General features: G+C 41.7%; 1 protein-coding gene across 1 annotated transcript in view; it reads right to left on the reverse strand.

The window, feature by feature from the left end:
• Positions 1-27,826, reverse strand: part of ephb3a (eph receptor B3a) — a 56,259-nt gene that overhangs the window by 4,273 nt on the left and 24,160 nt on the right. The window contains exons 6-15 of the mRNA XM_017714663.2: positions 21,982-22,317; positions 20,449-20,573; positions 19,923-20,079; positions 19,421-19,529; positions 14,829-14,881; positions 13,258-13,380; positions 10,237-10,484; positions 7,702-7,917; positions 5,088-5,237; positions 2,798-2,991 (exon numbers count right to left, since the gene is read on the reverse strand). Coding sequence (XP_017570152.1) covers positions 2,798-2,991; positions 5,088-5,237; positions 7,702-7,917; positions 10,237-10,484; positions 13,258-13,380; positions 14,829-14,881; positions 19,421-19,529; positions 19,923-20,079; positions 20,449-20,573; positions 21,982-22,317 — 1,711 coding nt within the window. The remainder of the gene's footprint in view (positions 1-2,797; positions 2,992-5,087; positions 5,238-7,701; positions 7,918-10,236; positions 10,485-13,257; positions 13,381-14,828; positions 14,882-19,420; positions 19,530-19,922; positions 20,080-20,448; positions 20,574-21,981; positions 22,318-27,826) is intronic.

Below are 27,826 nucleotides of genomic sequence, written 5' to 3' on the forward strand. Positions count from 1 at the left end.
GTAAAGGCAGAGGAAGAGAAAGCATTGTTCCTGGACCCACCCGACTGCACAAAGAAGTATGTACTGTACATACTGACAATGATGGATAAAAGCCCCACCATTTGCTCTGTCAAGTTGCAGAGTAACTCCTTGCCAAATGATGCACTTGAGTTGCCTGTTCTTGTAGTCGTTGTGGTTTTATTGTGCAGTTCTTAGCGCTGTCTATGAGCATATCAGCAGCGCTGTTGTTATAAAGGCTGTTTACAAAAGCCTTGAAAAGTTACTCTGGTCAAAATGAAAAAACCATAGTTATAACCTTTGTAAACATGCTTACTGTCATCCTACAGTGGTCTCTAGGGAGGTACACTATATAGACAAAAGTATCGGGATGCATCTAATTGAGTTATTGAGTGATGTAAAGCACACCACCACTGATCTCTGTAGCAGTGGAAACGTATTCTGTGGAGTGAAAAGCTTCTGTATCGGTCAGTCTGATGGACGAGGCTGGGTTTGGCGAATGCCAGGAGAACGTTACCTGCCTGACTGCATTGTGGCAACTGTAAAGTTTGGTGGAGGGGGGATAATGATATGGGGTTGTTTTTCAGGGATTGGCCTAGAACCCTTAGTTCCAGTGAAGGGAACTCTTAATGCTTCAGCAGGCCGAGGCATTCTGGATAATTCTCTGCTTCCAGCTTTGTGGGAACAGTTTGGGGGAGCACCTTTTCTGTTCCAGCATGATTGAGCCCCAGTGCACAAAGGAATGTCCATAAAGGCCTGACTGGGTGTGTTTGGTGTGGAAGAACTCGACTGGCCCTCACAGAGCCAGAATACTTTTGGGATGAACTAGAACGGACACTGGGAATCCGACCATCTCGGCCAACATCAGCGTCTGACCTCACAAATATGCTCTTTTGACTGAACGGACACAAATTCCCACAGACTCACTACAAAATCTTGTAGAAACCTAGCAGAAGAGTGGAAGCTGTTATAACTACAAAGCGGGGACCAAGTCCATTTTAATGCCTATGGATTTAGAATGAGATGTCACTAAAGCTTGTGTGTAAAGGTGTAGGTGTCTCAATACTTTTGACCATATGGTGTATTTTTAAGTTGAAAGACTGCAAAACCCCCTTCTGATGATGCATCTTGATGGTGGAAAGTCTACAGTTGCTTTTGGGGTGGATTTCTGGGGGCTGTTTGGAATTTTGTTCTGGAATTTTGTTTGGAATTCTTTGTTAGCTGGTGAATGTGGAAGTTAACGTTACCACTTGGAAGCCTAATATCTTATGGCAGCTGTAGTAACCATCCTTAAATCATCATTACAATGGACAGAATCACTACTCAAATGACAGAAATGACTCATCAGATGAGGAAGACAATACGGTAAATGTTAAAGTTAGCATGGAAATTGGCTATTTAGACATCTTTTGCTTTTTCCTCGGACTGGAAGGGTAAAAACCTCGACTCTGTGATAAATACAGACAGAATGGCTGTTTTGCGACCCTGCTTGACGACTGAGGTAGGAGTTACACTAATGTGAGATTGATTGTGTTTATTAGCCTATAGATCAGTAGCTAGGCTTGCAGTCGTTATTGGATGACACCACAGGGATTCCTAATGGCTGTATGATGTATTTGAATAATGCTGGGTACTGTAGTGACAGAACATTGATAAACGAAAACATAAAAACGATCCTTAATTCTGTCAAAATTATGAGGCAGAGGGATACAATGCTGAGCTACAGAGTACTGCATAACAACAAGCAACATATCACTGTTATCAGAAGAAAATCTCTTCTCGAGAACGGTAACTTTACAGGAGAAAGGAAAAAAACTTTATTTTTTATGTTGAATTTTTTCAACATAAGTCATTTTGGGCCATTTCTCTTGGTCCATCCATCATAAAGTGTATAAATAATGTAAAGGGTAACAGGTATTTTCAAATTATATCAAAAACTGAAAAACGGTAAAAATGGAGATACGAGGTTTGGAGATTCTGACGACAGAGATATCAAACTAGTTTTTAGCCATTAAGCAGTATAGTGTATGTGTACCTTACAGTACTGCACTGCCAAGATTTTGGGATATACAGTACTGTGCGAAAGTTTGTCATATTCATAACTCAAATAAACATAAAAACAGTAAAAAGTAACAAGAATTTCTTGGGTCCATATTTTTGATGGACACCTTCACAGCCGCCACAGAGACATCAATTACATCATGAGCTCAATTTTCTGAGCACTGATTGGTCAAACCAGGAGCTGCTTTTTAACTACATATAATACTGGGCTTCCTCGAGGAGAGGCTTGGAAATAGTTAAACAAACACACTAACATCCAGAAAATCACTATTTATTTATATATATATATATATATATATATATATTTACATATATATATATATATATATATATATATATATATATATATATAAATCATTATTAATATTCTATAAATTTTATTTATTCACATATGAACACTTTTCTCAGCAAATAAACACAAACTACACAAATAAATTGATTTTGAAAATGTGTCTTGGGCGCCTGAGACTTTCGCACAGTGCTGTGTTTCGTGAAATTCAGCAAATCTTTCTCTGCACCCTAATTGTTTCTCCACTTCTGCCCACACTGATGTGATGCTAGCATTCCTTTGCAGGAAAATAGTGTAAAGAACACGTTGGCCTTCAAATATAAAGCCTAAATATGGGACTATGTTACATAAAGCCTTAGTCATGAAGCATGCGGTCACTCGCTTCACTCAGCTTTGTGGTCAGGAAAAGAAAAAGGATACAGGTGCAGAAGCAACCCGATCGTGGCTCACCCTGAGTGTGCAGAGGTCAGCACTTTGAGGCTGGCGGCGTTGCGCAGGAGTTTGTCCAGCGTGCTGACGATCTGTGCGAAGCGCGGCCGGGCGTTGCGCTCCTTCACCCAGCACTCCAGCATCAGCTGGTGGAGCACGGCTGGGCAGTCCATCGGTGGGGGCAGCCTGTAGTCCTGCTCCACTGCGTTCATCACCTACAGCAAGAACACACAGGCATGAGGAGTCAGAGCTGCCCTTTAAGACTGTAACCATTAGTGGGGGTATGAAAACATAATTTTAGGATCATGACAATGGGTTTGAATACATGAGTAACTGTAACTAACCCCTTAAATGACCAGGGACCACCAGCAGGCCCAGAGTTTTATTACACACCTCTATAACCGAACAACTCAACTGGTTTGCAACGAAGTCAATGTAGTTACTGAATAATTAGCCTTAGTATATAATAAGCCTGGGATTTTAATTTTCTCTTCAAATTTTATGGAGAGAAAACGCTCAGCTAGCTTACAAACCCTCTCTGAGTGTGTTTTGATACATGTAGCCATAAAACCAACACATTTTTGAAAAACATTTTTCTCTGTGGTGTACAAAGGCAACCAGTAACAGCTTGATTTCAGCTTGCATCATTTCCAGGTTAAGAATTAATCCAGTTCTCCAGATGTATTTTCATTACAGATGCACTGCAATTTCATCCACCAAACTTTTTTGGCTAAAAACGATAGGCCTACAACAAAGCACAGGAGCCTAAGGCTGTGCCAACACGTTTCATAGTCATGAAAACAATGAGAAACAGTGATTTGTCCCCTCTGCTATGTTCCTGCGCCTGTCAGTGCAGATGCGTTCAAACAACTTGAGCAGCATCACATCAACAGTGAAAATTTCAGCCATGTGCAGCTATTTTATGATTTCTATGAGGGACATGACACATGATATTTATAATATCTGTTCGAGTCGATTACTAAGAGGATGTACAACTTCCAGGAACATCTCCAGGTTTTTTTCAGGCCTGAAACCAACTGAAAACTCAGTATGCAGAATACAGCCAAACAATAGAAGCAGAAACTCCCTGCTGGCATGTTATTTTATTGTAATATTGTAGTTGACATACTGTAATCATCACAATTGGCCCCTCCCAGTCATCCATGTGTTTTTGTTTACCTTTTAGTCCTGTCATGTGCTTTTGTTTTGTTTCTTCCCAGTCCTGCCCCCTTGTTTTCAGACCCTGCCCTTGATTGTATCCACCTGTGTTCACCACCTGTGTCTTATTAACCCCCTCGTTGTCTCTGTATTTAAGCCCTGTGCTTTTCCCTAGTTATTTATTGATCTTTGTTTGAAGTGTATTGCATTCTCGTGTGGTGTGTTTTATTATGGTCTTTGTTTGATCCTGTAGTGTTCTGTTTTTCCGGCCTCTGTGGTGTTTCCCAACTGTGCTTGATTTAGTTATGTCTGTTCCCCATTCCATCCGTGTTGGCTCTATGAACCTGGACTGTTTTGACCCCGGTATGGATTTGCCCTTCTCTTCGCACATCATCACTCCCAAACGTCAGCTGTTTTTATTTCATGTCAAACTTGTGTGTCCTGAATTTTGGGTTCAGCCAAGAATTTTTATTTACTCACTGATTTTAATGGACTGTAAGTACATGTAATATGCCCAGTGACAAGCAATACAATAACATCAACATCAAAACATGAGAAAGGGTGTTATAATGTTTGCCATCAATGCTGTGTACCCTGTCATCTGGTTTTATCACGCCAACACTAGTAACTACAGCGCACAGCAAGCTGCACAGGAACGCTTTGCCCAGAAATGCCAACGTTGCTGGTGGAGGCCAGTTAGCGTTATGTAAATGAGATCATGCTGACTGGTCCCCGAGAGATTTCCTCTTGCTGTTAGCCACGTTAGCATTTTCGGGTGATACGAGAGAGAGAGAGAGAAAGAGAGAGAGAGACAGAGAGACAGAAAGAGAGTGAAAGAGAGAGAGAGACAGAGAGAGAGCGAGTGACACAGAGAGAGAGAGAGAGAGACAGAGCGAGTGAGACAGAGAGAGAGACAGAGAGAGAGAGAGAGTGAGAGAGAGAGAGAGAGAGAGAGAGAGAGAGGGAGAGAGAGAGAGAGGGAGAGAGAGACAGAGCTTTGTGACACTGACGTGCGATCCGAAGATGTAGATGCGTTTGTGCAAACTTTAGAGTGATATAAAGAGAGTGATAACACTCTCGCTTGCACTGTAGATTTGTGGAAACTGAGCTAATATGGGCACAAAGAAGTGGAAGCGCTACAGTGCTTGCTTACATCTTGGTTGCTCATATCCCAGTAGGGCCGCTCTCCGAACGACATCACCTCCCACATAACGATGCCGTAACTCCACACATCGCTGGCTGAGGTGAACTTACGGAAGGCGATAGCTTCGGGGGCAGTCCAGCGGATTGGGATTTTTCCACCCTGTGTGAAGAGAAAGACAGGGAGAGAGAAAGAGAGGGAGAGAGAAAGAGAGGGAGAGAGAAAGAGAGAGAGAGAGAGAGAGTGAGAGAGACGCACACCCACACACCACACAAGCCATTTGACTCAGGCACCAACTTCAAACCAACCAGCAGTCCGCAGATGCCTAATTAGAGCAGAGACTGAGTCTTTCTCATGGGCTTCCCTCCCCAGGGTTTTCTCACTGTGTTCATTGATTTCAGCTGAAGACACAAGCAGCAGCAAAGTGGCAGAAGCTCCCTGCACCCTCGGTCTGAACCAGCTACGTCTATTACAGCTTTAATCATGCCTGAAATGTTGGACTGAACCCGAATACAGCAGTACAGTTCTGTCTAAAATGGGTCCGAATATAACAAAACTTCTGTCTTAACATTCTACCTGAAACTGACCTGAGTACAAAAAACTCCAAAACTGACCCATAAACAACACAATTCTGTGTGAAACTGACCCGAGTCCAACAAAATTCTGACTGAAACTGACCTGAGTACAAAATTCTGTCGGAAACTGACCCATAAACAACAAAATTCTGTCGGAAACTGACCCATAAACAACAAAATTCTGTCGGAAACTGACCCATAAACAACAAAATTCTGTCGGAATCTGACCCATAAACAACAAAATTCTGTCGGAAACTGACCCATAAACAACAAAATTCTGTCGGAATCTGACCCATAAAGAACAAAATTCTGTCGGAAACTGACCCATAAACAACAAAATTCTGTCGGAATCTGACCCATAAAGAACAAAATTCTGTCGGAAACTGACCCATAAACAACAAAATTCTGTCGGAAACTGACCCATAAACAACAAAACTCTGTCGGAAACTGACCCATAAACAACAAAATTCTGTGTGAAACTGACCCATAAACAACAAAATTCTGTCGGAAACTGACCCATAAACAACAAAACTCTGTCGGAAACTGACCCATAAACAACAAAATTCTGTGTGAAACTGACCCATAAACAACAAAATTCTGTCGGAAACTGACCCATAAAGAACAAAATTCTGTGTGAAACTGACCCATAAACAACAAAATTCTGTCGGAATCTGACCCATAAAGAACAAAATTCTGTCGGAATCTGACCCATAAAGAACAAAACTCTGTGTGAAACTGTAGGTCTGCTCATTGTATTAGTAAATAACGACTGTGAAAGATGGCTCAGGGTGAAAACGAGGCTTAATGGTTTCTCTACCTGTAACAGCTCTCCACTAATGGAAAATTACAAATTAGTTGGCCCGTTTTAAGTTTCATTCACGTTTTAAAACGATGTTCACCCAAAGTCTAACAATGATTCTTCCATTTAGAAAAGCAGAGATATTTCTCAATGTTCTGGCACCTTTGCTCCCTGGATATGTTAGTCCTACAGCAGTAGTGTTACATATGAAACCCATTTATTAGCTGTAGTAGCAGCAGTAGGTCAGAATATGGATATTACACATTAATATCATGCATGAAGTGCCATTTTCCTCACTGTTAAAAGTACAAATAGTCATAGCAGGACTGTGGATATATCAATATTCTAGCTTTGTATTTCTTGAAAAAACAAAAGGTGCCACAAAGGGTTCTTTAATGTCATAGAAGAACCGATTTTGGTTCCTTAAACAACCTTATTTAAAACAGAGATCAAATGTTCTAATGATATGGGCCCTAAAGGTTCTTCGTTGAACAGGAGTTGGCAACATGTGGCTATTTACTGCCCTGTTGTAGCTCCAGTTAGATTTTTAGGTGAAAATAAAATAATCCTCCTTTACAGTCAACATAGTTTAACAATAAATGCCACAAATTAAAAGCCAAGATAGTAAAATGGACAGTAAATGTTGTGGCTCCCAAGATGGTTTAATTTTTGTTGAAAGGTCAAAACCTACCATTTGGGTGGCCGAGCCCTGAGCTAGAACCTTTACATCATGTCTTTTAAGACTTTTTTCATGCCTCTGGTCATCTTGTCACTACATCATGTCATTTGAAAAGCAGAATTCTTGTTTTTCTCTGAACGTCCATCAAAAAGTAAGGACTTCTGGTCCTCCTCTAAATGGTCTTGTGAGTTTTGATCACATCACTGCCCACCAGCAGGAAGGGAAAATTGTAATTAACCTTGCCCTCCACCTCCAACCACCCTCCATTGAATTTAATGCAATTTTAATGCATTTAAGAAAAAAATGTGTCTCATTAACACACAAAAACAAAAAACAATGACTCTTCCAAAAAAAGGGCTTCTTCAAAGAACAACCTACTGAAAAACTTTTAGGGAACCAAAAGTGGTTCTTCTATGGCTTTGCACAAAGACTTGTGTGAGGTCATGGCACCTTTTATAATTAGCACAACAATTACCTTTTGAAGTAAATGATAAATTTGATCAGGGAGGCTCAAATTTGCACAAATGACTGTACATGACTGCTAAAGAGCAGATTTACTCAGGGACGACTCACCAGAGAGCTGGTGTAGGTGGGGTCGGACGAGTTGTCGTCTAAAAAGCGGGACAGGCCAAAGTCGGACACCTTGCAGACCAGGTTGCTGTTTACCAGCACGTTACGGGCAGCCAGGTCGCGGTGGACGTAGTTCATGTCCGAGAGGTACTTCATGCCGGCTGCGACGCCTCTCAGCATGCCAACGAGCTGGGTTACCGTGAACCTGCCGTCATTCAGCTGGAACAGGAAAGACAAAGCTTGAGCGACATTCACAGATACATGACAATGTTAGTCTTGGGCTTAAATCAGATTAATCTGCCTGACGGTTCTGTTCGACTGCCCTCGTGGCATTGTGTAATCTACTTCAAGATGACGGAATAGCAATATTATGATGTGCAAACTTGTTCATCTCTGCGGTAGCTAAGCTCCTGGGCAGAATTCCTTCTGCCTGTTAATCCTTGCATGCATAATATAACCACATCCCTTTTTATCGGTGAGGCGTAGAAACCTTGCCGCTCAAAAGCTCTTTGTTTCCGAGGCGAAAACAACAGCAAGTCTCGGCGGAAGAAGTGCACTCTACCGTGCTAAGTCCTAAACGATAGCAAAGGAGAGGCCTCCGAGGCTTGATTCTCAATCCCGTCTTCTCTCCCAATTCCATATGACTCATACTAAGCCTCGGAGCAGGAGGAACATCATCAGATCATTACCTGCTCGCACGTGTCACAGTTGCAAGATATAACGAATCCGCTACAAGGTTGTCAAGGTTGTTTTTCTCCTGTCCTACCGATGATTCACACCAACGCTTGTGTTGGTGGGCACATGTAGATCCCTGTATTGTGTGTCCTGAGCTAGCGACGGCACAGGCCGTTCCATCAGGAGGTGACTCGAGGGAGGGAGAGAGAGAGAGAGAAAGCTGAAGGTTGACTCATGTGCCTTGTGCAAGGGATGCCGTGCTCTCTTTAGTCCTGGTCTCACAGAAAGAAGCCCAGCTGACTGTAGGGTTACAGAAGGTACGTTTCATTTAAGAACGCAGGGGTGATCCCGGGTTCTGCTGAGTCTATTTCCGTGATGACCGCTGTCTGCGGAGAAGCCAGAGGCTGAAGAGAACCTCAAGGTGAGGTGAAATGAGGTTTTTTGAAAAGTCCCAAATGCCGTGGCTTACGCTCGGGGGGTGGGTCAGCAAGTTCTACCGTCAACACACAAAAATGCCAACTGGAACTGCCTTAGTCACAACAAGGGCCTTAAATGGTGAGGAACATCTAGTCATAGTGTGCAGAGGGCACAGCGCATGACCCTTTTATTAGGGCACTGTTACCACTGAAATTTCACGTTAAGGCTGGAAAATGAGATGCTTTTAAGGAATACTTTGGCAAAAAAATGAAGATCGGTGTCTGAAATTTGCTTCTTTAGTTTTGCACTGGAGCTACAAGACTAATGTAGCTAACAAGAACAGGCAGCTTATACATCATAAGCACAGCATAATGCAAACCACATATCCAAATCAACACACCTCAAAAGTACGGACAAAATGTTTTATGTTCCTTACAGCTAACCCCTGGTCAACGGACACATTTTGTTAATTATCTAACAATTCCTGTTTATTTGCTGACTTTTAAAATGTTTGAAAAAATAAAACATAAAACGTTGCCTATGTGGAAGTTTTGCTCAGTTTATACAGGGAAATTCACTTGAAAGAGGCCCCGAATACTCTGTAATAACTCTCTCTAGGATGAAGCAATGTGAATGCAACAACATGCGATGAGGTCATCAGTATACAGAGCTTCAAACAAGCTGGGATGCCCCTGCGTCGCAGGGATGCGGTAGGCGCTGGAGAGCTGTCGTGACGTTTACCCTCTCTAATGCTTGCCAATAAGTTCAGGAACATGGATCGCATGGAATGCAATCATGTAGCATATTGTGGGTATGTAGCATCATTTTTGGGCTCAGACTGCTTCATCCTAACGGGAGTTACAGCAGAATATTCAAGGCCTCTTTCGAGTGAATCTCCCTGTATTTATTATGCACAAAAATGCCATATTTATATGTTCCCTACAGAGAATGTATTAACTTATTTTCCCTTATAACATCAACACGACATGTGATTTGATCAGGGGTGTTCAAGTTTTTGCATATGGCTCTATATTCTGCATAACATCCAGTGGTCTTCCATGTTTGTTTGGTTGGAAGCCAAAATATTGCCAAACTGGCATGCTGGCATCCTTCTTCTGGACCAGCTCGTCCAGTTTACTCTCCACTGAACTCCAGGCTGAAAACATGTTGTAATATTTCCAAAGGTTACTTAAAATATGAAGGTTTGTAGTTAATTAGTACGACGATGTTCTTTTTCTACAGCCTATAATTGAGTGTCTTTCTTTTGTAAATGTATATTAATTAATCAAAGATTAGAACGACTGTCCAAAGGGACTAGTAAAGCAATACGTGAAAGAAAACGATTATTGAAATGATCGTGGTATTGTAGTACATACAAAACTATACGATCAGCTACATTTGAGGGTTGTGTTTACAAGGCCTGCGCTCACTCTTGGGTGAACTCACCCTGAGGAAGGAATCCAAAGCGCCGTTCTCCATGAACTCAGTGACGATCAGAACTGGGCAGCTCCTGGTCAGCACTCCTTCCAGGTGAATGACGTTAGGGTGGTCAAACTGGCCCATGATGCTGGCCTCGGCCAGGAAATCCCGCCTTTGCCGCTCTGTGTAGCCCGCTTTCAGCGTCTTGATGGCCACGGTCACTTCCTTCCTGCCAGGCTGCTTCAGGCGACCGCGACACACCTCCCCGAATTCTCCTAAGGGTTTGGGAGGGGGGACGGGGGCAGGAGGACGGAGAGAAGGGAGGAGGGCAGTGGAGGAGGAGAGTGAGGGACGGGGGTTTTGGGGTGGGGGAGGAATACCGATTTGAGCCGAGGGCCAAAAAACTGACGAAGATTCGTGTTGTTTTGCGAAAGAGGGTGCAAAAAGAGAGGAAAGGAATGGAACAGGGGAGCGGTCAGGGGTTGTACAGGCAGGGGACGGATGGGGAGAAACGACAAGAGAGGAGTCTGGGGGCTGATGATGGGGAGGGAGGGGACAAGAGTTTGAGGATAGCAGGAGATTTGGGGTTGGGCCCTGAAGTGGGTCCCAAATGTGTTATGCAAAGGAAAAATGAAAAGAAAAAGTGAGTGAAGGAATGAGAAGGAGGCAGAAGGGAGGATTGAACAAGCACAAGCGTAAAAGAAAGAGAGAAAGATGAAGAAGGCAAGCAGCATGCGGTCAGTTAGTACAAGTACAAGCTAACAGCTGTAGCTGTCCATACTTTTGGTCATTTTTTTGTTAGTCTACTTTGCATTCTTAGCTAGATGTGTTTTGATGTTTATCCTGATTGTGCCATATACTGTAGATATTCCTGAGAGGTGAGTCTTATTCGGTGTTTCACATACTGCACTAAATCCAATTAAACGGATCTAATTATGCTCTCGATTCAAGGAATGATTTGGTGAAAAATCAAATGTACACACTTCTCCACTTCCTCAAGCTGTACCTGATCAGCTAAGACATATTTGGTGTCCAAATCTTGCTTCTTTAGTTTAGAACTGGAGCTACGAGGCTAATGTTGCTAATAAACACTAGAAGTCAATAGTCACCAAAATCTTTTCTGGAAATTACACTAAAACTTCTCTCAAATCACTCACACTGCTTCCATGTCTTCATTAAGGTCACACAATTTAGGAAACAACTGTCTGAGACCATCTTAAATCAGCTCTGGCCCAGAGAAGGTGGCAGCGTTTCTGGATCTTGTTTATATATGGTTTCTTCTTTGCGTGGTAGAGTTTTAACTTGCATTTGTAAATTCATCCATATTCTCTGAATTTTTCAATGATATTGTGTACTGTATATCACGAAGTCCCCAAATTCTTTGTTATTTTACATTGCGATATGTTGCTCTTGAATTGTTGCACTATTCGATCATGCAGTCTTTCACAGAGCTGTGAACCCCTCATCATCTCTGAGATGCGTTTTTATACCCAATCATGCTACTGACCTTTTTGAAATGTGTTGCTGGCATTAAATTCATGGCCATTCTTCTTCAAAACACAATAACATTTCTCAGTTTCAATATTTGCTATGTTGTTTTTGTACTGTTTTCAATTAAATATAGTGTTTAAATGATTTGCACATCTTTGCACTTGGTTTTTATTTCCATTCTGCACAGCTACCTAACTTTTTTTGAAACAAGGTTGTAAATGTAGTTCATGGTAAGTGATACTGTTTCCTCTTAAAGTTTGGGGATGTATTTACAGAAAAGATTTGGGTGACTACTGACTTCTAGTGTTTCACAGCAACATCAGCCTCATATTTCCAGCACAAAAAAAGGATATTAAATATGTCTTTGTTGATCGACTACATCTGGGGTAAGAGGAAAACTGTAAATTAGATTTTTTTCCAAACCGTTCCTATAAGGATTGACGATATTCACGATATATACAGGATAAAGCATACTGTGACAATTTATTATGATAACCATAAAGTATCATATTACCCACAACTACTGCACAGATTTTGGATTGTACTCCAATAAATCTGTACAGTACATTTGCGTCGTATTATTTCTAACTCTGCATTCATGGTTGCACACAATTAACCTTCCATGTTCAATGAAAAATGCATTCTTGTTAACGTAACCTTTATTTAATGAGCATTTCTACAAATATTTTGTCAGTAGTGGCACTTACATCTAACTCAAACTGATCTGCAAACGACAATTTGAGTCAAAATTACAAAAAAAAAAATATTTTGTTAGATTTTTCTGGAAAAATGGACAGGTTAAAGTCATATCCATAGCACATGTAACATATCGCTGTTGTCGGAAGAAAACCTTGTATCTCCAAAATGGTAACTTTACAGGAGAAGGAAAAAACCTACTTTACTTTTAATGTAAGTCAATGGAACCAGACTTTTTTACAAGTCATTTTGGGCCGTTTCTTTTAGTCCATTAATCATAAAATTTATATATATTGTAAAGACTAACAGGTATTTTCAAATTATGTGAAAAACGGAAAAAAGTCAAAAAATGGAGATACAAGGTTTTCTTCTGACAACAGCAATATGTATGCACTACAGCAGGGGTGAGCAACTCTGGTCCTGCAGGGCCGGTGTCCAACACAGTTTGGAGGTTTCACTGGCTAGACACACCCATTTAACCTGGCAATTAACAGATGAGTGTAATCAGGTGTGTTGGAGCAGGTAGGTCACCACACTGTGCTGGACCACCAGGACCGCAGTTGCGCACCCCTGCATTACAGAGTTAAAAATGTGGATATCCGAACTAAAGTGTCCATCCTAATGTGGCGCTGCTTCGTACATGTAAAGAGCCCAAGATGGACATTTGATGCTTCGCTAATCCCTGCTAGCACCACTCAAGCTAAAACACTAGCTATCACGATACACTTAGATTAGATGTTGGTGTTTCTCTTTGACACCTGATCTGCGGAGATGGTCAGATACAGCCAGAGTGGTGCTGTTTGCTTCTTTATGCTTAGGCCTGGCTGAGCGCTCTCTCCAGCGTGAAATGGCTTTGCTCACCTGCTCCGATGACTTCCTCGATCTTCACGCAGGAAATGTCGATCTCGCGGGCGAATTCATGGACGGCCTCGTTGGGGTCTTCGTAAGTGAACGGGTCGATGTACACTTTCACGCCAGGAGACACTGCAAGGAGAAGAGAAGGCTTAACGCGTCTCGTCTGCCTGTGACGGTTTCTGTAAGCCAGCAAGCTTTGATGACATTCGCTAAAGGACTGACTGGGAAGCCCACTTGAAACAGCCGGCTGGCTCTCCACACACGCCATAAGAGCGTATACACAAAAATGGCTGGTATGTTGAATGCAGGCTAGAATGTTAATTAACGGATTTGTATTCGTCCAATTAATGTCTTCTGTATTCTAAATTGCATTTGCATATTTGGCTCATTAGGCTGGTGCAATGCTATGAGCTCAGATCTCTAAAAAATGACAAAAATTTTGTGACATGCAATCGCGCATGTATACAGTGTTTCTGTACTTCAACAGGACATGGTATTTTGCCTCGTTGTGTAACTTGAATGTGTATATTCATATCCATATATCCGTTCAAACAGTCCCTATTTACAATGCTAAGCAAAAGTCAGAGACCACCTTTTAAATTTATTTTATATTCAGTCAAAACGGCCATTAAGTACTAAGTTATTCGTTTTTCAGCAGCAGGAAAAAAAAACCAGAAGACATATATTTGCTTTAGAACAGCTTCTCATTCCTTCAATGAGACTTCAGTTTTTTTAAGAAATCTGCAGGGATATTTTTTCACACCTCCAAAGTTCAGTCTTGGAAGTTGGTTGCACTTTCTGCTTCTCACAATTCAAATTTAGACTCCTCAGCCCACAAGACCTCACTCTGCATCTCAGATATCTAAATTCAGGGATCTATTACAAATTTTCTTCCTCTTTTTTGTTTATTCTTTTCTCAGCAAGAGCTTCTAAACCGCTACACATCCTTTCAGACCCATAGCATTGAGACTTTTTTTTCTGGTAAAAGTCATTACTATATTGGCTTGAGAATACTGTTAGAAGAACTCTGGGTTGGTTCTTGTCTTCACTCTGCATTCAGTTCAATCGCTGTCGTGGGAACCAAACCTCGTATCTCCGAAATGAGAACTTTACAAGAGAAGGAAGAAACGTACTTTACTTTTAATGTAACTCAATGGAACCAGACGTTTTTCCAAGTCATTCTGGGCCGTGTCTTTAGGCCCATTCTTCATGAAATTTATAAGCAATATAAAGGATAATGGGCATTTTCAAATGATGTCAAAAACTGAAAACAACAAAAAAATGAAGATATGAGGTTTTGTTCCGGCAGCAGCGATGCGGATCTCTTAAATTCCATCAGCATCTCAACTGGTTTAATTTAATGAAGAAGTAGATAATATTAGGTACCTGTAAAAACGGAGAGTTTTGAGATTCACATCATGAAATCTAATTGTTTTTTTTATGCACAAATAAAGGTTTACTGCCCATTTAAACAGTGTAACATATCATTTTCTCAGACTTGTGCACAGTACTGCATGCATAGGGACATATGTAATTGTATTAAGGCTTAATTATAGGTTATTACTCTGAACACTCACCGTACTGCTGCAGTTTCTCGGTGTACTCCAGCTCAGAGCCTGTGCGCTGCCTCCTAAAACCAGACCAAAACATATTCTCATACACTATTGCCTCCCCACTAGCATACAGTAGCAGTCCAAAGTTTGGACACACCTTACTCAATGAAAAATTGCATAATATTAGATTTTCTGACATAATTAACTGAAGCCTTATACCTAAATGCTTAAAACTTGTTTCTATGACAACTGCCAATGTATAAATTTACTCCCAAAACTAAAGTTAATTTACAGACTATTTGCTTCCTACAAGAAGTAGTCTGTAAGTTGGAAAAGGCTGAACCCACTATTATTGCATAATCCTTGGATTTGGATAAAAGCCAATTAGTCCTTATTACTACGTTTGAGCCAATCAGGTGTGCTTTGGGGGGGGTCTAAATAGATCTATTTGACAAGGCCAGTATTTCTGATTGGAGTAATTCCATATGTGTTATTTAAGAAGTAGAACTTATTGCAAGGTTATGTGTTATCGCAAATGATATCATGGCTATGATTGGGTGCGTACTGTAAATCATCACCATGACATTACCTTACACACAACATTGTGTTCATAGAGTTTTCTATTGCTTTATACAACAGTTCTGTGACATACAGACAAAAGTAAAGCAAAAGAAGCCCTGAATATTTTATGTGTTTCAATACAGGCAGATCCTTCCGCCGAAGAAAGTAGTTCCCTTTATCCTTACAGACAGAGCCATTAAACTGTTGCATTATTTGTCAGATGATCTGAACGTGGATTGGTTCCAGTCAGTCTGTAAAGCATTTCATCTGTGTCCTGTTCAGTTTCTGGCTAATTCCGGTCTGTTTAGTTGTTCTGTTATCACAGCTGCCAGCTGGGAAGCTCACCTAGGGCCAACAACAGGTTTGGTATGTGATGTAGGTTTGCTGTCAGACTTCAAAATCTGGCCAAATATCTTACAGAAGGAATGTAAAGTATTCATTTTCCAGTTTTGTATGTGGAAAGTGGAAACTTCTGATTGGCGGCAGCACAAAGGAAGTCCTACTTAGCAACCGGTGCTGAGCAGAAAGACAGTAATTGTGAAAATTATCACACAGCATGAGTAGAGCACTTCTCAACCAATCAGACTGGGTGGTTGTTTGCCAACGCAGGTTCCTAAGCTTGAGACTTTTCGCCTCTTGTCGCCCAAAACGCTGATCGCTCTTCGCCTGTGTGCGTTTCTGAGGTCCACCTGACCATTGATTGCCACGGTATTACTGACACGAAGCACAAATCAGATGTGTTCCCACTAAAAATCCGTGTCTATCAGTATGTGAGGAAAACGGTATTTGTTCTCTGTGATTACTGTCTATGCATGTACTATGCTACTCAATGATCAATTCCTATTGGTAATCGCCACGTCGCTTCGCTTATTCACATAAAGTCAAACTCTTTGATTGACTTTGTTGCGCCGCTGACATTCACATCGCCTCCTCTTGCCGGAAATCGCCAGCTCTCATTGAAAATAAATGACCTCTGGCCGCCTTGACTCTGACGGTGTAAAGGCAGGGTAAGGCTTGGTGAAACGTTCATGCAACTTTATTTGCATGAAACCTACATGAAACTAAGTTGCACTTGAGAATGTGAGGCACCCTGCAACTCATCTGAAACTCAGCGACAGTTGCAAGGATGAGTGAGATTATCAAGGTAGGTTATTACCATAATGGCTAAATAATCATTCACTTTCTACATATAAACAATTCACAAAAAACTGAAATATTAAGCAAAGAACACTTAGATAAACAAATGAGGGATATACAGATATGGGAAAAAGAACGGTAATAACCTCTGAAACGATATAAATGCTGCAAATACATAAACAACATGTTGCAGATGACTTTGTCACGATTGGCCCCTCCCAGTCCTCCATGTGCTTTTGTTTTGCTTTGGTCTTGTCCATGTGCTTTCTTTGTTTTGATTCTTCCCTGTCCTGCCCCCTTGTTTCTTGACTCCGCCCTTGATTGTTCTCACCTGTTATCCACCTGTGTCTTGTTAACCCTCGTTGTTTCCTTGTATTTAAGCCCTGTGTTTTCCCCTGTTAGTTTGCTGGTCTTTATTTGGTCTTTGTATGGTACTGTTTGGTGTTTGTTCTTCTGGCCTCCGTTGTTTGTTTATCCAGTGTTCATTTTTGTCATGTCTGTCCCTCCATCTATCCATCTCTCTGACCCTGGACCGTTTTGACCCTGATTCTGGATTTGCCCCTAATAAATCTCGCTTCTCTTCGTCCGTCTCATCATGGCTCCCCAGCGTTACACTTTATAGCGAGAGCAATACCTACATCAAAATCTAACAACTGCTAATTTGGTTAACTAGCAGAGAAACCAAACGCATCAAGTTGCTCGGACATTATATTGCAGACAACTCAGAGCTTGCAACTAGTTGCATAAAAGCAAGAGAAGGTCAGTGTAAATGTATTCAGTCTTTCACCCTGTATCTGATGGGCTGATGCAGCTCTGCATGGTTGACGTGTACAGAACATCAGACAATTAGCATTAAGGCTCTGGCTTCCGTTTTCAGCCCACAGTCGCAATGTTACACGGTTCAAGTGAGCTCAACATGGGTTACATACCACAAAAAGGGACAGAATGCCCACGCATCCCGGGTCAAACGCTCGGAGAAGACGGGGCAGATGGAATATACGTGTTGAATCCGCTCTGTGTTGATGCTAGTGTCATGTAGCGACTGATGTTGAATGGCGCCTTTTAAAGGCCGAGTCATCTCATTAGGCTCCTTTTGTTTTGCTAACTTCGCACAAGTAGAGGGTTTTGGAAGGGGACGGGGAGCGGAGGGGGCCTTTTGGAATGCACTGTCTATGGGATCCCCCCTGCCTTTGTCTCCTGACCCAAGCTGACAATGACGCCTGCTGCTAATTAGCATCTCATCTCCAATTTAAATGGGCGGCGGAGAAGAATGACGCCTCTCACACACACACACACACACACAGGACAGCGAAACAGAATGCATGAATGAAAAAGAAGAAAAGAGGTGAAGGGGGGGGGGGGGGGGGGGGGGGGGGGCTTCGGCCTGACAGGGAAGATGGCCCAGCGTGGACACAGTGAGGGTCTGCGCTCTCTGCTAGCGAGCGGCTAAGTCTGTTGGCTTTCTTGTGCTACTTAGCATCTAGCATTGCTGTGGTTTTGCTACATTTTAAATGTGCCTGCGTGATTAATTAGCTACGTAACTCACTTCACTTGCATTCAATTTACATTCTGAATCAACAGGCTTGAATTATGAGTGGGTCATATGGCAAATACAGCAGTGCTATGCTAGTACCAAGCTACGCTGCCGTGCCTTGACTTAACCAGGCTAATTCAAATACTTGTAATAGCACTTTTAGCCTGAAGCTGGACATTCAGCCAACATTTTTGCTCTGTATTTGTTATTGGTTGCTCTTTTTTTGCTATAGAAAGTGCTCATGACCATTAATACAGCACTGTGCGAAAGTCTTGGGCACCCAAGACACATTTTCAAAATGTATTTATTTGTGTAGTTTGTGTTCATTTGCTGAGATATGTGAATAAACAAAACATATAGAATATTAATTAATAATGATTTATATATATATATATATATATATATATATATATATATATATATATATATAAAATAAACTGTGATTTTGTGGATGTTAGTGTGTTTAACCATCTCCAAGCCTCTCCTCGAGGAAGCCCAGTATTATATGTAGTTAAAAAGCAGCTCCTGGTTTGACCAATCAGTGCTCAGTAAATTGAACTCATGATGTAATTGATGATATTAACAAGTCTCTGTGGCGGCTGTGAAGGTATCTAGGAAAAATATGGACCCGAGAAATTCTTGTTCCTTTTTATTGTTTTGATGTTTATTTGAATTATGAATACGACTTTATTCTGATGTATATTGTGATGAACTCACTGCTGAGGTCAACTGTTCAAAAATTTGCTTAGATGCCTAAAACCTTCGCACAGTACTGTGCTTGTGAGACATTTGGTGGTCCTTTATCCATTTTCTCATGTTTTCTTTGTTTTTTATCTCATATACATGAAATATGTGACTTCAAACATGCACGGATTAGGCAGGCACTGCTTCTCTTTCCTCCTCCAAACTGGGCTGTGCCAAAGAATCCTACCTCATAAAGCCTCTGAGTTTATTTTACAGTAGACGTAAATGCAGAGCCTATATAAAAATCTGATGATGACATTTTGGGAATCGATCCAAGAGAGAACCGTGATATGTATACAAACCCATTCTTTTCTCATATACCAACCACTTATGCTCTCTTTTTAACGAAGCAGACATTTGGCTAGTGCTCTTTAAGCACTGACTACATCCACAATGTGCTCCAGACAGCGTATTGTCATGTAAATGATCATGATTAACAATGACATATCGTCATATTTCCCACTCCTCGTTGGAATCTGCGCTTGCTTTATCCAAATGTTCTGATGTCGATGACAAAGACATGGTGAAGAATATTAAGAACGGCTAAATCAAATCTTAATTTCTCCTCTTCTACTTACTATTTCACAATTTAAGGCACAAGCATTTGCATAATGGACACGACTTGATGTGTTGCTCTCACCTGAGGCAGACCACAGCTATGACCACCATAGCAATGATGACCACGAAGCCAGCCAAGGCCGAGCCGATGATGAGGGGCAGCTGGTCCTGCACTGACCGCTCTGGATCATCTGTAATAGCGAAGTTCACACGTCAGTCTGCTAATAGGTCAGTATTGTACTAAATAATCACATTTTCACAGATTTCCCCAAAATGTAGTTGATAAACTGAGATACGTTTGGTATCTGATGTTGGCTCCTTTAGTTTTAGTAGGCTAGTAGCTGACAAGCAATGGGAACTTATACCCCAATTATTAGCATTAAGCCACCACCCACTTGCCTCAAACTGTGTGAGTAGCCAAGTAATTTCAAATAGACTTACTTTTGTCCCTTTTTGTCCATTGTTAGCTACATTAGCCTCACAGCTCAAGTGCAAAACTAAAAAAGCAAACTTCAAACATCAAACTGAAGGATGACTGAAGGATTACTTTGGGGTACATCTGATTTAACGAAAGGCAGGCGTACCATGCAGGCTTGTGCTGAAGTCCACTGGGTTACTGTAAGTGCCGTAGCCGGCCACTGTGCGGGCTCGGACCTGGACCGTGTACACTTTCCCCGCCTTCAAACCCTCCACCCTAGCTGAGCTGGACTGAGCGGTGACCGTGTGCGAGAAGGACTCTCCCTGTAACACAAACACAGTGGAAGCAGATTCGATATGTTCTTTTTCAAAATAAGCAAATGCCTGAAGTGGCGGTGAAACGATCTAATTCAAACTAACGGGCCAAACCATCCGTGTGAAAACACTCTGGTGAAAAAAGGGTTTGGACTAAAGACCATGACTCCGAGCGAAACCCTCCAGTGGAATTATCCGCCACTTTCAGCGTTAAGCGTTCACTTGTGACCGAGGGCCATCTGTTCCCCCATTGTCCTGGGCTTGAAGGGAAGCCGGGGCCAGCTTAAACCCATTCTGGCAGACCGCTGTGATGTCACCTGGCCCTGGTTCAAGGCCTCTTCGGCTGGATTTCAAGTTTTGAATCATGCCGTTTCTTACCCGCTCCTGGTACTTGATCTCATAATCCAGGATCACCCCGTTGGGCTGCTCCGGGGGCAGCCAGGACAGGCTCAAGGTGCTGGCTGTGGCCCGCATCAGGTGCACCGTGGGTACGGCTGACGGGGCTACAGGGTCAAGAGAGAAACGGGTTGATTAAGGTACCAGTGTTTCAACTGAAATTAAATTTACACAGCTACCCCTATTACAGTCTATTAAACAAGAGATATTTGTCTTACGTTTGCTTGTTTACAGTAGTAGCAGCTATTTTGCAGCTTATACAACGTCAGAATTCACATAAGCACATCTATTAAAGATTATTTAACAACCCAATGCTGTTTAAGGCAAGTATGTTATCATTTAGGCATACAGTCTACACAATGCTAATTGGTGCACATAAGCTTCCAGTTCTTGTGAGCTACACTGGCTTTGTTAATCCGCCAGTGCAAAATTAAAGAAGCAAACTTCTGACACCAAACATGTCCCGAAGGATTGACTGTAGCTGGAATTATGGGGCAAACATTGCCATTTTGTTCATTAACACCTTCAAATCTGAGGTTTATTACATACTAAGGCTTATTATTCAGTAGCTACAGGGCAGGGCTGAACGATTTGGGGAAAAATACCTAATTGCAATTTTCCTGAATGATACTGCGATGGCAATTTAAATTGCAATTATTTTTTAAAGATGGTCCAGGTCAGTCATTTTGGCCTAGAAGACCAGAACATCCACTTTTTCTGGCTTGAGACTTGAACATGCCAGACTGTCAGTTAGCTGTGGTTGTGATGTCAAAGCATATCGTTGTTTGGTTGCTTTTGATTGGTCCAGCTCCTCAACAGGCAGTTTGCAAGCTCTGATATTAAGTTGATGTTACCCACATAAGACATTGTTAATAAAAAAGTGATTTTAAAAATTGCACTCTTTTAAATTTTGATTTCGATATAAAAACGATGCAATGCAAACTGGCTGAGCTATTCTTAGGTTATAGAAGTGTGTATTAAAACAAAGGGGTTAAGTTCTGTTTGGGGCCACCCATCGTTTTCTGAATAACTGCCGATATCGGCCATGATACAGATTTTATTCTTTCAATTTTGTTATCTGAATCAAGAAGTATCTTTTGTGGACAATCATTGTTGGTGTTTCGTCTTTGCGAAGTTGCACTGAATCAGCTTTTACAGATTTAACACACTGTATCCTTCACATCAAGTCCAATGAGAAGACATGAAGATAATGCAGAGGAAGGAGAAACGGATTTGTTGCGTAGTAATGGCAGCACCTCAAAGACACAAGCGCCTGTTTAAAGGGTGGTTCCATTAAAGTGAATGGCCGAGACACATGCACATCTTTTTTACACGAAAATGAGACTGTAGCTGCTGAAACTGGTGAAAACCATCGTAGATACGCTGAATATGTAACTCGTCCCGACTTAATGCCTTTTCAAAATCACCTATATCCCAGCCCTTCAAAATATCCCAGCCCTTCTTCTACAGGTACATTCATTACACGGAGAGAGAACGATTGCAGCCAAATCTCACCTGCTTGATTGGTAGTGATGTTGACAGTGGCGTAGTGGGGTGCTGAGGGGCTTTTGGCGGAGACCCCGTTGACGGCCTGGATCTCGAAGCTGTAGCGTGTGTGCGCTTGCAGGTTCCTGACGGCCGCCTGCCTCTCGGCCAGGCCCAGCCGCCTCGGCGAGACGTCCACGTTATCGTCGCAACGCACGCAGAATCCGCCACTGTGCTGGCACTTCTTACACACCACGTTGTAGACCACATCAGCCCGGCCACCAGAGTCTCTCGGCTCCGCCCACTCCAGAGACACGGAGGTTTCGTTCACGCTGGAGATGACGTTTAACGGAGCTGAAGGAACGGCTGCAGAGAGTCAGAGAGAGGGTTAAACTCTCAACAACACATTATTACACCATATGATTGTATTACATAATATCACCGTCAACTGTGCTGACTGTCCACTTTATTAGAAACAGCTACCTTGTATGGCCACTTGAGTTACCTGTCGGAACAAAACTTCGTATGTCCATTTTTGTCGCTTTTCAATTTCAGACAGAATTTGAAAAATGCCTGTTGCCCTTTACACTGTATGTAAATTTCATAATGAATGGACCAAAGAAAACGGCCCAAAATGACATGGAAAAAAGTCTGTCTCCATTGACTTACATTAAAAGTAAAGTAGGTTTTTCCTTCTCCTGAAAAATGATCATTTTGGAGACGCAAGGTTTTGTTACAACAACGGCGATATGCATCAACTCCATAGGTATACAATTGACTTAGCTATGCCCAAAACTTTTGCCAAGTTGAGTCACTACATCACGATGAATTTCCAGTCCTTACTGGACATAACTTTGTTAGCTTATATTGCTAATCGAAACTATGTAAACAGAATTCATCTCCATGCTAATGTCACCTCAATTACTACCTTTCACACACACAATAAACAGCATTTGGAGTTAAAAACTCACTCGAAATGTCGTTTTTACACATTTTGATAAAAACTGATTCATTTGCTACCATTTCACAATAGGTTGAAGGTTGAAGCCCAGTGGTCACCAACCCTGGATCCTTCTTGCAGAGTCTAGTTTCAATCACAATCTGCCACACCAGCTCCAGCTAAGAAGTCTTTGAATGGCTTGATCAGATGCAATAGTGTGGGGAAAGTGGGGGAAGCAGCATATTGGAACTAAGCTCTGCAGGAAAGCAGATCTCCAGGAGGAGGGTTGGAGTTAACAATGCTGTAGCTCAACTGTTACTGCACAGTTTGTCAGCACCCCCTTTACACTCATTCATTACTGGTCGGTTTCTGACCACAGCACCGCTGTTGACTAGGTATTATTTTTGTGGTGGACAAGTCTCAGCACAGCAGTGGTATTGCAAAGGTGGTGGTAGTCGAGCTGGATGTCATTTTAGACAAGCAAGAATCTAGCTAACGACCAACAAAGAGAAACAAAGTCCAGCTGAAACCAGCTACCAAGAAAAGCTGGTCTGGGTAGGCGGATTTTATTTGTACTTGCACTCACTTTCCACTTTATATGCCCACTCTGTAGGTGCACAATTACAGACTGTTGTCATGGACCTTCTACCTAATTAATTGCAGGTCATTTTCTGACCGCAGGACCTCTCCTGACTGGGCTACGGTCTTCGTACAAGGCAAGGTGGTTTCTAATGCATTGGTTAGTCATTACAACACATAACACCACATAATTACAATATGCAACATCAGTACCATATAATGTAACATACTGTGCGGTACTAAGTAGCCCATTATAAGCTGTAACTACGCCATTACACCAGCTTTGAACTCAGAACCTTGTGCGACATTCATTGGATAACAGCATCTGGTCTGTATCAATCGGAGCCTCAAATGAAAATTCCACTGTAGGTCTCAATGGTAGAGTTTTCAGCCCTCCTGATGCGGCACACAAATCCTTGCAGTCTACTTTAAAGCAGACACACTCTCGACAAACAGAGCGAGCGGCGTATGAATGCTCAGACTGCCAAGTGCTAAACTGCTCAGGATCAAACCTAATCCCCCGAAGGGGCGGATAAAAAGTGGGTGTTTATTCCGACTCATTTCGGCGGCCCTCATTGATTCAATTAGCTAATCACCCGCGCATATTCGCTCCAAAAGCGCCTGATTGGGCGTTCGCGCGGGAGCACGGGATATGGCCCTCGTTTGTCAGGTCGGATTTCAGACCAATGGATCTCGCTCACTGAGTTATAATGCAAAGTAATTAAAAGCAGAGGCAGCAGTTAGAAAGAACAAAACAAGCCCCTGGTGAATTCAAAGCTTTGGGCTTGATTGCTGAAAAGAAAATAAATCTTGTTTTTTTTTTTTTTTCCCGGCTGATGATATTTCGCACACGGCACTCTCTGTGAAATACATTCAGAACATGCCGGCTCTGAGGGGCGAACACTGTAATTAATCTAGTTCATATTTACACAGATTACTGCATATGCGCGCGTGAGTTCATGCGAACAGTGTGGTGGAAAAAACACCAACTGTACCCAATCCACACCATCCCCAAATGTGATGTTGAAGAATGTTTGGTGTATGAAGTTTACGTTTTACATTTACGGCATTTGGCTCACGCTCTTATCCAGAGCGACTTACCATTTGATCTTTTTTTTTTTTTACACAAGTAGGCGAAGGTGGTGTTTGGAGTCTTGCCCAAGGACTCTTATTGGTATAGTGTAGGGGGCTGACCCAGGTGGGGGACTGAACCCTAGTCTACAGCGTAGAAGGCAGAGGTGTTACCCACTACACTAACCAACCTCTTCCTCTACTTGTTAGCGACATTAGCTTCGTGGCACTGGTGCTGGAGTTGGGTTAAATGATAAACCGCATGGCTAAATCGTCACACGCTTGCCTCAAACTAGTGATGTGCAAGCATTTGAGAACTTAACCTTTTCAGGAGTCAGTATTTAAAGACAGATATCAGACATTGAGAGAGAGAGAAAATAGACAAGCTATCAATTCAGCCGTTTTTTGTTTTGACAGCACTGTAAAACGGGATGGTACTGTTATATTTGCACATATTATATTCAAATATGTATTTATGTTACATTTTGCTACTGTGAAACACTCAGCGTGAGCACACAAGGAGGCATTGTTGAGAACATTGTTGAGAAAGCAGGAATAGTGCAGTTCTTGCATGGTCTTTTTGCTAACTAGGCTAACTGACCTACTTCAGCTGATGCCAGCTGGGTCTAAACAGTGAGGGTGTATTTCTAGGCTGATTTTCTGTTTCAACAGGACTGTAAAACGCCACAGTTCTCTCAAATTCACATATATGCATGTATATTATGTTATAATATGGAACAGTGCCTTAGTGTGCACGCGTGAGGACAATTTGCTAGGAGCTATGCTAACTAACCTATTTTAGCTGATGCTAGCTGGGTCTAGAAACACTGAGGATGTATTTCTAGGCTAACAATTCAATGATTTTCTGTTTTAACAGGATTATAAACTGGGACAGTGCTGTCATATTCACACTCGGCGTATAAAGACACGTTGTTAAGGACATTGCTGGGGAAGCAGAGATAGCGCAGCTATTGCATGGCCTTTTCGTTAACTACAGTGAGGATATATCAGCGCCGGTTTATGAGGAGCCACTTCCTATTTCCACCGTTATATCAAAACCAGGACTGCTAAACAGCAGAGGGCGCTTGCGAGTGAGTCCTCTATGAATGAGAGTGAATGGAGCTCAACGGCTAAAAACGAAAAAGTTAAAACAGTTTCTAATCACTCGCCCAGAACGTTTCTTTAATTTTAGAAAGGAGAAGGATGGATTTCACTAAAAAAGCAAGGAAAACTCACCTATATATTTCCCTTTTTCTACAGCAAACGGGGTTTGGGCAGCAGGAGGCGGGCTTTACTGCTAAAGCGTGATGATTGATTGGCGAGCGGAGCAACTCATTGGCTGTTCGTGCTCACTCATGTCATGGACATACATGAGGTGCCGTTTCAAACTCCTATAGCTATATGTATCTATATTAAGCTACACTGTCCTACTATGGAACAGTGTCTTAGTGTGAGCATGTGAGGACAATTAGCTAAGGACTATGCTAATTAACCTACTCTAGCTGATGTTAGGTAGAGCCAGAAACAGGGAAACGATATTTCTCTGACAAAATATGTTGGCACATCTTTCACTGAGGAGAAAAGACCTCATGGAGAAGATAATGTGTTTATATAAGCATCAAATGTTGTACTCCTCCCACAGTCCAAAGACATGCAGTCAGGCCAATTGGACGTGCTAAATTGCCCCTAGTTGTGAGTGTGTGAGTGACCGTCTGTCTGCCCTGCGATGGACTGGCGACCTGTCCAGGGTGTATCCTGCCCTCTGCCCGATGACCGCTGGGATAGGCTCCAGCACCCCCCCCATAGACTTGTTTACATGGTTTCTGACATAAAAATGGGCAAAAGTACATACAGGTTTTAATGCTTTTAGCTTTGTAATGTATTATTGTGCATTTTTGTACATAAAAATTATATATACATAATTATATATACATTTTATATATACATATTTCGTCTGATTGAAAACATAAAATCCTAGTGAGCTGAACTACATAGTTGTAGGTCATTAAATCTAGGCAGGTTGGAAAAGCCCATCTGTTATTGCACAGTTTATCAGACCCCCTTGACCCCTTTATCATTGGCCAGTTTCCTACCATTGGACTGCTGACCAGATGTTATTTGGGTGGTGGATCTCTTATCAGTGGCAGTGTTTCTGACACTGTGTGATACAATGTTATCTATAAAAATGCGCAAAATTAATGAGAAATCTTTTCATTTTTCACTATGTGACATAACAGTGTCCATTATTACTGCATTTAGGGTGATGGGAAATTTGTAAATCTGATCTCACACACACACACACACACACACACACACACACACACACACACACACACACACACACACACACACTTTTTCTAAGCCGCTTCTCCCTCAGGCTAGTGGGAAATCTGATCTTTGAAATTGTATTTTTTTATCTATTTTTTGCTAAACTGCTTTAAAAATCCATGACAAATCCTGTGATTGGACCTGCACACATACACACAACGCACACACACTCACATGGGCATCCCACAGGCTAAGTGCTTGTGATGAACCTTCCTCTACATGCACTTCTGGGACCTTCTTTGATAGATGCAATGAAGCTGACCTTTATCTCTTCTTTATTCCGTGCCATCGAGCAAATTAAGCATATTAAACGAGACGGAAACACACAGAAGGCCTTGAACACCTGCACGGCTCTACAAAGCGCTTTAATAAAGTGACAAGACCAGTCAAAAGTCTGGACACACCTGCTTGGAAAATGCTTACATAAGACAAGTAGTACAGATGGCACGATACCACTTTTTCCTTTTCTGATACCGATACCAATCTGATATTTCTTCTTTAAAATCTACAGATTTGTTACCAGTGTGGATCAGATTCACCCTATTTTTACTCTAATTTTTAAAATGTTTTTCACTCAGTGCTCTTTTTGCTTTTATGTATATAAAGCACACGGAACTGCCTTTATGAAATGTGCTAAATAAATAAACTGACCTTGCCTTCTGATATCCAATCCAGCATTTTCTGCTGACGTCAGCTCAATATCTCATACCTCAGTACCTGGTATCAGATCACTGCCCTCTCGAATGGTGACGTTCACACCTTTGTATGAATTTTATGCCAAAATGAACTTTTTTAATTAAAAAAAGTTTTTTTTTAAAAATTTTCTTAGTTAAACCAAGTTAACACATTTATTCTTTGACATTATAAATATTTGCACAGGCTACGTTTAATTTTTTCCCCCCAATATGTGAAATTCAGCAAATAAACTGCAAAAAATGTGCTGAGGTGTTCTCTCTG

This window comes from Pygocentrus nattereri, chromosome 2 (genome assembly GCF_015220715.1).
Source record: "Pygocentrus nattereri isolate fPygNat1 chromosome 2, fPygNat1.pri, whole genome shotgun sequence".
NCBI lineage: Eukaryota > Metazoa > Chordata > Actinopteri > Characiformes > Serrasalmidae > Pygocentrus > Pygocentrus nattereri.